This window comes from Mya arenaria, chromosome 13 (assembly GCF_026914265.1).
Source record: "Mya arenaria isolate MELC-2E11 chromosome 13, ASM2691426v1".
In the NCBI taxonomy this organism is placed as follows: Eukaryota; Metazoa; Mollusca; class Bivalvia; order Myida; family Myidae; genus Mya; species Mya arenaria.
In genome coordinates, this window is record NC_069134.1 from 28,083,496 (window position 1) to 28,098,607 (window position 15,112).

Genomic DNA, 15,112 nt, shown 5'->3' on the forward strand with positions numbered 1-15,112 from the left:
AGCTTAATGCTGTTATAAGGGACATACAAAGTTTCGAGAAATTGGGGCCAGGGGATTATAAGCCTCCTGATTTACCTGAATCACCGATTGAATAAAAGTCTGAAACTTTAACTTCATCTGATAGATCGGGTAAACCAAAAAAAGCCGTGCATATTAAGGGAGACCCACTGTCATCCCCAAAAACAGAAACGCTACCGACACGGACAACAATGCCATCTAACTCGAGCGGTCAAGTAGATTCGGAGTCGCCTTGACGGTCCTTTAAATGTATTTGAAGATATCATTCTTTGCTAAAGATTCGGCTAGAATCACGTATCTGTTACCAAAAATATGAATGTTGTTTTAAATTTAAACCTAATAAGACACTCGTCTTTGTACAATTGTATTTTCTTGTCAAAAAGTGCTATTAGTTAAACTGACATAGAACGATGTTAAGATCAAATGTTCTGATACGGTAAACATGTATCTACGAGTATAGGAAAACAAGTATTTAAAAAAAAAAAAAATTGGAATGAATTGTCATTCTCATCACCATTTCATTTGTCAAGATCTTTTTTCGATTATTTTCGTTATCATTATTTAAACACATAACGTACTTAGTGTACTTGAAGCACACAAAGATACCTACTTATATTGTGACCAGTACAAAAATTAGATTTAATCAGCAACAACATGCAACCATTTATGCAACTTCCTTCTTGGTATCACGAGCTTGTATGTTCAAGATGCACTCTTACTCCCAAACAAGATTAACCACATCTAATATTATCTTTTAATATACCAAAAAGGAAGAATAATTGTTGACAGCATGGTCCTTATAAAGCATTCCGTTTAATTGTTTTATTTGAAAGAAATGTGCATCAAACACGGTATTTCTACCTTATGAGACAATAGAATATCGCAGTAAATCTTTTATCATTCACCAATCATTTGTTATTTTGGCGTTTTCAGCTATTAAATACACGGCTACAATCTTGTTATCAGTAATTAAAAGTTTCCATAAATGCATTATTTAGTAAGAAGGGTTATCACTCAAAATTCATGTTTGTTATGCATTCGTATGTATTGATTTTGAATAAGAGTGTCACATTAATATATCATTACAAATACAAATCGAATGTTTTGAAAATAATAGTTTATGCATTGCAAATAATGTTCTGGATTTATCTTTGTATTAGGCTTTTTTATTATCCATTTGGATCACCTCGGCCAGTTTCCATTGTAAACAGCCTCGGGTGTATGCCGGTACATCAGTAGAAGTAGTTTGTAAGATTTTAAATAATAGCATTAATTAGTTGTAGTATTTTACGTGTACTTTGTACTTCTAAGTTTAAATTAATTGCAAGTGAAGTGTATTATTGCATAAGTAATTAAGATCCCCAAGGGTACAGTCATTAAGTTTAATTGCTAAATTTGAATTACTACGCGATCTACTTGCAGCGTAGTTGAATGTAAAGACATTGTAAACCGTCCATATACATCCGAGGTTGTTTTTGATGGAAAACAGCCGAGGTGTTCCAAATGTGTATATCTAGGAAGTACTTTCAGGTTGCATCACATGCCTCGCACAAAAGTGTTTTGTAAGTACCTAGTTAGTTGCATTAGGTTTATTGATATGATTAATTATCCTCTTAAAATGCAAGAGGCATGCTCCTTCCGAAGTTTTCAAATTATACTTTACTCTTTATACCCTCTTTGCTCACTTAGCAGAGTATTTTTGAGTCACTAATTATTAATTGTATACACTTTATATAACTCTTGTGAAAACGTGATAACCCTTCATTCCCCCTTAGGGATACTTCATAATTACGCAATTCAGTATTTCTTAAGCTACTCCATTAGTCTAAATTCCTTTAGAAATCAAACCTTTGTACGATTCCCAATGTCTTTCTAATTGATTGTTAGTCAACCCCTTGTACCCTAGGACGCAATTCACACGATATGTTTTCAGCATGTATTATGAAATATACTTTTCACACGTCTGCTAAAACCAACTAGAATCTGATGCCGTAGCCATCTTCCGTTTATCTGTACCTTCACTTCTGTGACTTTCACGTATGAAGAAAATTGAGTTTGTTCACATTTAAATAATTCATGGTTTGGGTACCCATCAATTATAGCTTATTATACAACAGTAGCAAATGAGTGTTTAAACTGATACAGAACATCAACCTGATAACAGGGTGCCAGGTTGGTCACGTGCTTTGTATATCACGTAAAATGATAATATGGCCAGTAGTGGTTTGACCGATTAGCGCTAGGTCGGCGACATCGGTCACTTGAGCCCATGTCGGCGATAATCGAGTGTTATTTCTGACATCGCCGACGTGTCGTTGGTCGCCTTTTCGGTAGTTAGCTACTTGGAGTACTTGCACTAGTTTTTTCTCTTTCGTGTAATTAAATTAGCTCAAAGGAAAAAGGAGACAACTCTTGCAAGCAAGCATGGCTGCACCAGATTCGCCAACGAGTGCCGCCAGCGAAGAATTGTTGCCAGAATTGTTTGCATACCCGGGGGGCAAAACCAAGTCCATTGCATGGAAATATTTTAAATTTAGGAAACAGGAGAACGGCGATCTTGAACTGCGAAAGGCGGTGTGCGTTGTGTGTGGAAAAGAATACGCCAACAAAGGTTTGTGTACTGCGTGACACTGCATGTATAAATGTGTTGAAGTGGGTGGGGTATTTCCCGGTATGTGTCAGAGAGAATCTTATTACTAGGCATCAAAACTACCCAAATCACGATATATTTCGAAAGCATATATCAAATGTACATTGTATGTTTAATGAAAATATTTATTTTTTAAAAATGTGAATTTGATAAGCATTTTTTAGACCGAAAGTTCAGCCCCTATATGCTTATCCAAATCCAGGCATTTTCCTTTTATTGCGGGACAAACATACTCATATCTAGTTAAATATCGCAAATATTGATTATTTTATTTACATATAGATAGACGTTACGTTAATTTTTGCAACATTTAACTAAATTTGGATAAGTTGGCCAGTAATAAAGGAAATACACCTGGTTTTGGGTAAGCCTATATAGTGGCCGGAATTTTGGCATAATGATAGGCTTTAAAGTCATAATTTGTAAAAGACTATATTTTTGTATAGATATAGGGACCATTTGAAAAATGCTTTCGAAAAATAACTAGATTTGGTTAGGTTTGACCTCAGATAACCGAGATACACCAGGATTAGGGTAGATTTGGGAATATTGTGATGCCCTGTCCCTACTGGGTCTAATTTGTAGAATACATTATCATAGAGTGGATCATTTCGTATTTTTTTTCCGCCAACAAACATAAATGTTGCAAAATAAAACTTCAAACCTCTTTGCGCATCTGTAGCTTGCTTTTGAAATCATTGTAGAAAAGGAGCATTTGCTCATACAGAGCAAATGCTCTATTTCCTACAATGATTTCAATACAATTCTAAAATAACATGTTTCTATTGTCTAGAGTTTCATGTTGTACATCACATTCTTTCCTCATGGACAAGTCTATAAAAGCTTGTGGAAGAAAGGGTTAAATATTAATAAATAATCTTAACTAATAACTAGTCCAATGATTTTTGTATGAGTATAGGACTCTGGATGTGCACCAAAATAAATCAATTTTTGATGAGCTTGTTTTCTGAATGTAAAGTTGGTAAGAAATGTAGATTATGATTAAAATTTAAAACACCAATTCTTTACTGCAGTCTTATAGACAGTAGACAGTTGTTTCAAACAGCTAAGTAAATAATATTACTAAATACTCTGAGAACTGTTTCACTGTTATTTTATTTGATTATTTGGAAGAGCTGCAATGAAAAAGGCAATACTTAATTACTTATGAATGGAATCTATGGATTAACACTTTCGCTGCCATATTTAAAACTGAGGGATTGTTACCGGTTTTGGACCAAGTATTTCAATGAAATCATTTATGTAAATAATATTTAATATTTAATAAAGTTTCGCTTTGCCGAAATCCCAATATTCAGAATAAATTTTGTTGCAAAAAGACGAAGTTCCTGATCAGTGATCCTTCTAAGGTGGCGTCTGGTCACTGGTCAAGGACTACACTTTTTTGCAATGTGGACTTACATGGCAGTGAACTATTTATATTCATGAGTGGCAATTTACTTAAGATGCTCTAATGCATATTTTTCAGATATACTATCCCTTCAAAAAAATCTGTGGTGAAAAGTCTTGAAGGAAAGATGGAAGAGATGAAAAAAAAGATAATAAAATACGTAGCTGGACAACAGGTTAGCTTAACACATGATGGCTGGACAAGCATAAGTACACAAAGCTTTGACACAGTGACCTGCCACATGATTAATGACGATTGGGAGTTGAAGAGTGCCGTCCTACAAACTAAGAAAATAGAAGGTCAGCATACTAGTGAGAATATTGCAGCCAATTTGAAACAAACAATAGAATGTTGGGGATTAACTCCAGCAGTTATCACAACTGACAATGCAGCAAATGAAAAGAAGGCAGTAAGTTTACTTGGCCTTACCAGATTTGGTTGTTTTGGCCATAGATTAAATTTGGCTGTAAAGAAATCACTTCAGTTACCACTAGTGTCTGAACTGTTGAAGAAAGGTAGACATCTTGTAACATTTTTTCACAAATCATCTTCGGCCTCTGATCTTATGATAAAAAAGCAAAAGATTGTGTTCTCATCTTCACCTCAGCTGATTGGGCACAGACTCATAATGGATTGCCCAACAAGGTGGAACAGTACTCAGGAGATGATACGTCGTCTTTTAGAACAAATGCCTGTACTCATGAATGTCGCAAGTGATCATGACAACCAGTCAATCTCGAAGTCAGCAATCAGTACCATTAAGGCAAATGTCTACACCTTTGAAGAGCAGGGTATTCTACAAGATATTGTCCGAATTCTCGAAAACTTTAATAAAGCTACCAAAGTACTGTGTGCTGAAAATTCCCCCTCAATTCAGAATGTGTGTGCTGTGACAAAGAAACTTACGATGTGTATTTCAAGCACTGTTGATGAAAATGAAACGGTTCAAAGTTTGAAGGAAGTTCTGTTGTCAGAGTTAGAAAAGCGTACCGAGTATGAGGACATTCCCTTGCTTGGAGCTGTCCTCAACCCGGACACAAAGGGTTTGACATTTTTGACAAATGAGGAGAAGGACAGGACTTTGAGTTTACTGAAAAACAAAGCATATGACATGTCTGTGATGGTCAAAAAGGAAAAAAATGACCCAGATGCTGCTACTGCAGGACAAGAGGCAAACATACCAGAGTTACCAAACTTACCAGAGTTACCGAATGTTCCCCCTGTACCAGATAATGATGGTCAAGAACTTTCCATCGAAGATGAACCGGCTTCAAAAAAGGCCAAAGTCATGTGTTCAGATTATATGGACTGGTTAAGTGATGTAATTGTAGTGGGTGAATCTTCAGTACCAGTAGTGGATTTGGTACAGGAGGAACTGAATAGATATCTCTTATCTGAGAGAAGAGCCACAGATTCAAAACTAACTCTTCTACAGTGGTGGAAAGAAAATGAGTTCCAGTTCCCAAGGCTAGCAAAAATTGCCAAGTCTGTTTTGGCAGTTCCAGCTAGCTCGGTTCCATCCGAGCGCGTATTCAGTCTTGCAGGAAATATTGTGAGCAAGAAGCGTGCCCGCATGAAACCTGAACTAGTTGATATGCTTATCTTTCTTAAGATGAACAGAAAATTGTACTGGTAAACATGACTAAACAATTGTACTTCTACACTTTTTGGCTTGAAAAGGACTTGGTCAGAGGTGACAATTTCAGGAAAACTTATATGAACTTTCCCTCATACAAACAACTTTGTGTGCCTCGGTAAAACATCATTTTTGAAAACATTTAAGGAAATTGAGTATTTTGTGATGATTGCCTTGTTCAACAAAATGCATTCAAAACCTTTCAAAATTGATTTTTTCAATCTCCCTAGATTTGTATCCATTCAGTTAATTTCTTTCATTGATGATTAGTCTCAAAATAGTATTTTTTCATCATAATATTTCCTCGTGGATAAGTTAAATAAGCTAATTAATTAAATTAGCTAATTAAAGATAAATCCACAAGGAAATAATCTGATGAAACCTCTCCCCACAATCTAGGCCAATTTTTTTTATTATTATTTATTTATTTTAGTTGTATTGAAATCATTGAAGAAAATAGAGCATTTGCTAGTAAGAGCAAATGCTCATTTTTCTACAACGTTTTTAATAGCCATCAATAACAGTGGTCAGTGGCCCATGAAGTTGCTTCTGTGAAGGAAATTCAGATTTCCTTTCTAAGGTTTGTCATTAAAAAGAGTTTCAAAGACTAGCATCATGTTTGTTCATATTTTATTGTTCTATTTACAATCCTTTTTATCATAACAATTAGATTTCTTGTTTATAAGTCAAATAATATGGACTAGGAGTTTTCAGATCTGGGACTACAATGTTTGCAACTTAACTTTTGATTTTTTCTATTGCAAAAATTTTCATATTTTTCTCCAGACTATTCTCTTGTGGATTAGTCTTAAAACAGCTTGTGAAGTGAAGGATTAACCTTTTCCTCCACAAGCTACTTTAGGACAAACTCTGATGAAAATATTGAAAATCTATGCAAAGGAAAAATACATATTTGATTTGCATTGAACTCATAGTAGGAAATGGAGTTCACTTGTATGGAATAAATGCTTCATTTCGTACAATATTTTCAATAACAATCAGTTACAGAGGCGCTCAATGGCGCTTCCGTGGAGGAAATGGTTAAATCTTTGCATACGCTAGAAGCTCACAAACATATTTTTGAATCCGAAAGGCTCAACCGATTAATAATCGATGTCTAATCGGTTAGTCTTCCGATTAAGTCCGATTAATCGATTTTAGTTTTTCCAGCCGATTCCAATCACTAATGGCCAGTTCTGCGGACTATTTATGAAATGGAATTCGATGTTTGTTATGTATCATTTTTTTAAAGCGACTTGCTTGACTAAAAGATATGTACGTAGTACTTAAAGATATCCACTGATTTTATCTTACCCACGTTCCTTATCTCAATATAACTTTTAGTTAATAAGACCATGACGTCATTTTGATGACGTAGTAACCAAAAGAATATCAGCGTACATTGCTCATCAAGATGAAGTCTGAGGACAAATGATATTTTATTGCGAAAATAAGACAAATGACATTTTTTTTTAATCGACAAGATAGTTATGTTCATGTATAAGTAATACATCTCTGTTTTTCATTAACACTTAGATCTGTAATAAAAAATGACAATTAGTTAAAAAATGGCCATTAGTTTATGCAAGACCCCTGCCTTGGCTCTGACCATGGGTAGCCAAAATGGCGAGATAAAAAAAAAATATGTGTTCTGCAAAATGATATTTTTTCTGGTGTGCCAGGAACAAAAATTTAATATCATACAGGGTTCGTAAATTATGTATGTGAATCCACATAACATTTTTTTGGTCAAATTAGTTCTTTGAGAAATAAATTTTAAACAATCATTTTTGTTAAAATATGGTATATGATTTAATCACATATGTGACAGGATAAAAGTGCTATAATTGGAAAGGTTTGTCTGTCCCGGCACCGAAATTCCTTTGGAGACCTTCTTAAGCATGAAGGGCTGAGCATATATCTAAAAATCCTTCTACCTCTTTTACTAGCAGTTGTATTTGTTTAAAATTTGACGTACATGCTGAATTAAACATCCAATTTAAATGAATGAAATAAATAAATGTTTTTTTTAATAAAGCCTTTTTGCGTGGAATGCATACAAATGGTTAAATGACTTCTGTCACACAATGGTCTCGGCGCCATAAAGTTTATCTGTATACTATGTTTGCTACAGGACTGTGCCATTTTGTTTTAATTTGTTTAGATAGGAATTAAATATTTAAATACTAGTAGACACCTGGGGTAGTTTAGAATGTGTCTCTGTGTATTGAAATAGAAATGAAATCGATATTAGATTAGAATAAGTGTATAAAAAAGTTATGCACAATAAATTACTGTTCAATTTACGATTTACTGTCGACAATTTAAATGAATATTTAGAATACACTTTAAAGAGTTGAACGTTTGTTAAAAAAGTCATAAATAATGTTCTTGTTGCATGTTCTTATTTAGGGAAGTAAGCAATACAGCACGTGGTATATTGTATTTGAGTTAGATTAAACGTCTTACATGTTTTTACATTTTGATAAATGAGATATTAAACTAGGCTTCAGTTCAAGTAATAATACACCTTTTTTTCGGTGATTTTATTAAGCTCAAATGATTTAATAGCGATGGGATACAACAAACTATGTACATATTGCAATGAAAAAGATATCCGAATAGTTCATATCAAAAGACATTCTAAAAGATATCATGCATCAGCCAATACGAAATTAACTGTATGTATATTTATAATGACAATCACCACTTAATGTATTTGATTAATCGGATGAGTCAGATGTCGTTGTATATTATGCTATTATCAGCCAAACTTGTACATATTTAAATGTAATGTCCTCGATGGCAGTATCAGCCCGATGAAATGGAAAAAAACCCACACATGTTGATGCTATTATTTACGTTATGAAGCATTAACCATCTTTGACTGATACTTCCAAAAAAAGTTCACTTCATTTGTGGACGCCATCCGTCCATTATCCTCTTGAAAGTAGTTTTGTCCATTTTATCATCTACCAATGACTTCAGCTCTATATCATCAATAGAAATGGACCTGAAAAATTCCCCATCGAATTTCCGTTTATAGCACTCCTCTGCTAAGGTTGGTAATGTGCAGTAGTCCAATAGGAACGAAAGATGCAGGACGGACAACTTATAAAAGTCTTCGTTTGTCTTGCCCGGCTGTACAATCGACTCCCTGTCTTCTTGCGATATATCTACAAACTTTGTAGACATATACGTTGTTGTTGTGGCAGCACTGGATTCAGTGTATAAATGCCGGTAGCGGGTGGCTGAATCGTTCGGTGTCTCGTGATATGTCTCGTATGCTGGTATTGGTTGTTCGTACTGACTGGTAAAATCTGCATCTTCCTCTGGAAAGAAAGTACTTGTTTGAATTCACCCATTAATTATACATATATGAACAGCAGCAAATCTCTGAGAACAAACGGTAAAATTATTCTATTAAGTGAGTATGGTAAACTACCACTGTAGCAGATCTTGAATTATATTAAAATAAAATAAAACTATAAGGCCTAAAAAACTAATGTCTGTTTCGGGTAACCCGACCCTACCTATAAAAATGCGCCGACCCTAAATATTTTTTCCGTTTCTGAGCAAAGAAATATTCGTTTGCGAATAGAGAGTTACGAAGGGCGGATAAATGCGAATTGGACGATCAGAATTATTGTTTATATGACAAAACAAAGTTAGGCAATGACAGTAATGCAAAGACTGCCATGTGCAAGGAAACACTCTGAACTGACGACAGATTTTGAAAAAGAAAATTAAAAATAAAATAAAAAATTCCCTACCTACCCTACCTTAAATTTTTGGGAAGGTTACCCTAAACAACAATTATTGTTTGGCCTAATACAAAGTACCATATATGAGATGATGCTTTACCATTTAAAGCTTACCTTGGAACCTAACCGGAAGTGATCGTTTCAGCTTTATTTGATTGCTATTGTTTGTAAACAGCTCCGGACTTTTCAGGAAAATTGGGTCACAGAGATCTTTGCTGAGAGTATACAGTTTTTTGTCAATGAAGTCGGTGTCAACGTGACCAATCGGATACAGACGGGCTAATCTTCCCGTTTTGTCTGGTGCAAACGCATGGTTCTTAACTTTTAACGTGTATCCTAGATTTCTAGGAATGAACACAGTGCTGTAAGATCTGTATTCCTCTTCTCTTCTCCAGCCAACAATAACACCAACGTTAAACACATCCATCAGTTTAAAAGGCCCAGCAGCTATGACCATCATTTCAAAGGCGGTCATGTCATCAAAATCAACGATATAATCATGATTGATGGAGGCAAACTGGAATTCTGACCCAAGGCTTTTACCCTCGGCCAACGTTTGAAGTGTTTCATAACTACTTTCTGCTGCATCATGGCTTCCACTAGGTTGACCACTGCTTATTTTGGTAACATTCTGAAAAAAAACACACAATAATATGACACAAATGATAACATTTCAGAAGGGTGTGTTACGTACAGGAAGCTTGTTGTAGATTACGGAGTGTTGTAATACATTCCGGAAGGCTGTTCTACATTACGGAAGTTTGTGATACATAACGGAAGGTAGTGATATATTTTGGAATGTTGTATACATTACGGCAGCTGGGGATACATTTCAGATGGTCGTTATACATTACGGCAGCTGGGATACATTTCGGATGGTCTTTATACATTACGAAAGCTTGTGATACATTCCGGAAGGTTGTTATATATGCGAAAGGTTGTGACACATTTCGGAAGAACGTTATACATTACGGCAGCTTGTGATACATTTTGGATGGTCGTTATACATTACGGCAGCTTGTGATACATTTCGGATGGTCGTTATTAATTACGAAAGTTTGTGATACATTTCGGATGAACGTTATACATTACGAAAGCTTGTGATACGTTTCGGATGGTCTTTATACATTACGGCAGCTTGTGATACTTTCGGATGGTCGTTATACATTGCGAAAGCTTGTGATACATTCCTGAAGGTTGTATTATATGCAAAAGCTTGTGACACATTTCGGATGAACGTTATACATTACGGGAGCGTGTGATACATTTCGGATGGTCTTTATACATTACGAAAGCTTGTGATACATTTCGGATGGTCGTTATACATTACGAAAGTTTGTGATACATTTCGGATGGTCGTTATACATTACAAGGCTTGTGATACATTTCGGAAGGTCGTTATACATTGCGAAAGCTTGTGATACATTTCGGATGGTCGTTATACATTACAAAAGCTTGTGATACATTTCGGATGGTCATTATACATTGCGAAAGCTTGTGACACATTTCGGATGAACGTTATACATTGCGGAAGCTTGTGATACATTTCGGATGGTCGTTATACATTGCGAAAGCTTGTGATACATTTCGGATGGTCGTTATACATTGCGAAAGCTTGTGACACCTTTCGGATGAACGTTATACATTACGGAAGCTTGTGACACATTTCGGATGGTTGTTATACATTACAGAAGCTTGTGACACATTTCGGATGGTCGTTATACATTACGGAAGGTTGTGATACATTTCGGATGGTCGTTATACATTGCGAAAGCTTGTGATACATTTCGGATGGTCGTTATACATTGCGAAAGCTTGTGACACCTTTCGGATGAATGTTATACATTACGGAAGCTTGTGATACATTTCGGATGGTCGTTACACATTGCGAAAGCTTGTGACACATTTCGGATGGTCGTTATGCATCACGGAAGCTTGTGATACATACCGGAAGGTTGTTATACATTGCGGGACATTGAGAAACATAGACGGTTAGGCTGGTACAGTTAACACAGAATACCGGGACACAGTACCAGTAGCAAAACACATTCAGAGATACTGTATGTGTACTTTAACTAACAGTGCCAGGTCTTATTGAAACAAATTATCAAAGTACCTCATGTTTCTTGCGAAACCGTGCCGGTGGTTTCGTAACATCACTCGGACATCGCTTTAGCACCTTAATTTTTCCCGGAAAGTTTACGGGAATCAGAAATTCTTTTCCATCATGACTATAGGCCCTTTCTGCAAGTGTTTCATCGCATTGGTCGTAATCTTCACCATCAATGACCTTGACCTTAGCCATTCGAATGGTCCGTTGACTCTGTACCATAATCTTCGCTTCGTATAAGGACAAGTTGCTCGCTTCCATCGAGTGATTTGAGTATTCATCATACAAACCTACTTCAAATGGTGGAGAAACTTTTTCTAAAACTTCATTTAGTGTTTTGTTGTCATATTCCTCCATAGCTTTGGCAATGAGTTCTTATTCTTACACAAAACATATAATTTAATGCGTAAATGTTTTATTTGCTATTCCAAAATATACGCCTTAAATCAACCTTTTAATGCTATCTCGGTCATACAGGTAAACGTTATCAATGTTTATCAAACCTATTTTGAAATGCGGAAGATATAATGTCCACGTACCGAAACTTCAGTATGAAAAGAATACTTAAACACTTCGAACACAAATGATTTCTTCAGCCGTTTAATACAACATGAATTGGTATACAATATTACATTATGAATTTGGATCGTGTTTGTTGTATTGTGTGTCGTTTATTGATTGCTTTGTGACTCCGACATTTTATCATAAGTGTCATTAAACAAGATCAGAGTAGGTATTGTTTCTATTGAATTAGCACTATCTGTGTCATTAGACCAGACCAGTGTAAGTATTGTTTCCATTGCCTTACCATTATCAGTGTCATTAGACAGGATCATAGTAAGGTTCTGTTTACATTGCAATATCATTATTAGTGTCATTAAACAGGACCCATAGTAAGTATTGTTTCCCCTGCCTTACCATTATCCGTGTCATTAGACAGGATCAGAGTAAGTATTATTTCCATTGCAATACCATTATTCATGTCAATAGACACGTTCAGAGTCATAACCATTATCTGTTTCATTAGACAGGATCAGAGTAGGTATTGTTTCCAATGCAATACCATTATTCATGTCAATAGACACGTTCAGAGTAATAACCATTATCCGTGTCATTAGACAGGATCAGAGTAAGTATTGTTTCCAATGCAATTCCATTATTCATGTCAATAGACACGTTCAGAGTAATAACCATTATCTGTTTCATTAGACAGGATCAGAGTAGGTATTGTTTCCAATGCAATTCCATTATTCATGTCAATAGACACGTTCAGAGTAATAACCATTATCTGTTTCATTAGACAGGATCAGAGTAGGTATTGTTTCCAATGCAATACCATTATTCATGTCAATAGACACGTTCAGAGTCATAACCATTATCTGTTTCATTAGACAGGATCAGAGTAGGTATTGTTTCCAATGCAATACCATTATTCATGTCAATAGACACGTTCAGAGTCATAACCATTATCTGTTTCATTAGACAGGATCAGAGTAGGTAATGTTTCCAATGCAATACCATTATTCATGTCAATAGACACGTTCAGAGTCATAACCATTATCTGTTTCATTAGACAGGATCAGAGTAGGTATTGTTTCCATTGCAATTCCATTATTCATGTCAATAGACACGTTCAGAGTAATAACCATTAGCTGTTTCATTAGACAGGATCAGTGTATGTATTGTTTCCATTGCCTTACCATTATCAGTGTCATTAGACAGGATCGAAGTAAGTAATGCTTCCATTGCATTACCATTATCTGTGTCATTACACAAGATCAGAGTAAGTGTTTGCTTCAATTACAATGCTATTATCAGTGTCATTAAACAAGATCAGAGTAAGTTGGGGGGTTTCCAGTACAAACCATTATTAGTGTCATCAAACAAGGTTAAAGTAAGTTGTTTGCTTCCATTACAATACCATTATCAGTGTCATTAAACAAGATCAGGGTAAGGTTTTGCTTCCATTACAATACTATTATCAGTGTCATTACACAAGATCAGATTCAGGTTTTGCTTCCATTACAATACCATTATCAGTGTCGTTACACAAGATCAGAGTAATGTTTTGATTCCATTACAAAACCATTATCAGTGTCGTTACACAAGATCAGAGTAAGGTTTTGCTTCCATTACAATACCATTATCAGTGTCATTACACAAGATCAGAGTAATGTTTTGCTTCCATTACAAAACCATTATCAGTGTCGTTACACAAGATCAGAGTAATGTTTTGATTCCATTACAATACCATTATCAGTGTCGTTACACAAGATCAGAGTAATGTTTTTCTTCCATTACAATACCATTATCAGTGTCGTTACACAAGATCAGAGTAATGTTTTGCTGCCATTACAATACCATTATCAGTGTCGTTACACAAGATCAGAGTAATGTTTTGCTTCCATTACAAAACCATTATCAGTGTCGTTACACAAGATCAGAGTAAGGTGTTGCTGCCATTACAATACCATTATCAGTGTCATTACACAAGATCAAAGTAAGGTTTTGCTTCCATTACAATACCATTATCAGTGTCGTTACACAAGATCAGAGTAATGTTTTGCTGCCATTGCAATACCATTATCAGTGTCATAACACAAGATCAGAGTAAGGTTTTGCTTTCATTTAATACCATTATCAGTGTCATTACGGTCTTTCCTTTCGGGCTCAGGCAAATACAGCTAACCTCGGACAAATAACTAGGCCAATATGAAATTACCTAATTAATAACATTATATTATTAGTGTCATTACACAAGATCAGAGTAAGTGTTTGCTTCCATTACAATACCATTATCAAGGGTTAGCTTCCATTGCATAGATATTATAATTGCAAGTGTCACTGACTTGGTAGTTTCTTTTCAAAGGAGTTCAAGAATCATGTTTTTGTATTTTTTAAAAACGATTTGCAATGCAATCAAAATACACATTTTGTACTTACATTGTACGAGTTTAATCTACCCCATGTTGATTCAAGATACTGTTATCTAACTAACCTAGAGCATGTTATGTGTTATTTGTGTTGATGATTTTTAAACCTAAGCTTAAACTGCAATGTGTCTTATACATCGAATCTCGATGAATCGGGTCTTTGATGAAGAAAATAATAACCAAATAACCAGAGTGCAAGCTCATTATTGATTACCAGTATTTACCACAGTATAGTGTGCGAATCGATCTCGTTGTGCAAATACGTAATTCATGCATACCGCATATGCAATCCCGTTAGTTAGAGCTGCACTCTCACAGATTGATTGTTGACAACTTTTTATATGTTTTTTGGGGGGTCTTAGAATGAGCCGAATTTTTGTGTAAATGTCTGGAAACCAGTGATATAAGACTGCTGACAAAAGAGCCGATCGCATTTTTAATATAAATTATTACGTTAAAAAAATGTTTTATCGCTGAAAGCGTTACTAACGCTTTAAGAAAAACGAACCTTTTGGAATAATTCCAAACAATTGAGATGAGCTCTTTTGTGAGTTATCCTGTATGACTGATTTGAAGGCATTGATGCCAGC

At 35.2% G+C, this 15,112-nt stretch overlaps 1 protein-coding gene across 1 annotated transcript; it reads right to left on the reverse strand.

Moving 5' to 3' along the window:
* Positions 1-7,185: 7,185 nt before the first annotated feature.
* Positions 7,186-12,145, reverse strand: LOC128213161 (uncharacterized). The gene is made up of 3 exons (XM_052918711.1): positions 11,596-12,145; positions 9,594-10,110; positions 7,186-9,047 (listed from the first exon to the last, which is right to left on the reverse strand). Exons 1-3 carry the CDS (start codon positions 11,944-11,946, stop codon positions 8,623-8,625), a joined length of 1,293 nt encoding a protein of 430 aa, XP_052774671.1. The 5' UTR covers positions 11,947-12,145; the 3' UTR covers positions 7,186-8,622.
* Positions 12,146-15,112: the final 2,967 nt, after the last annotated feature.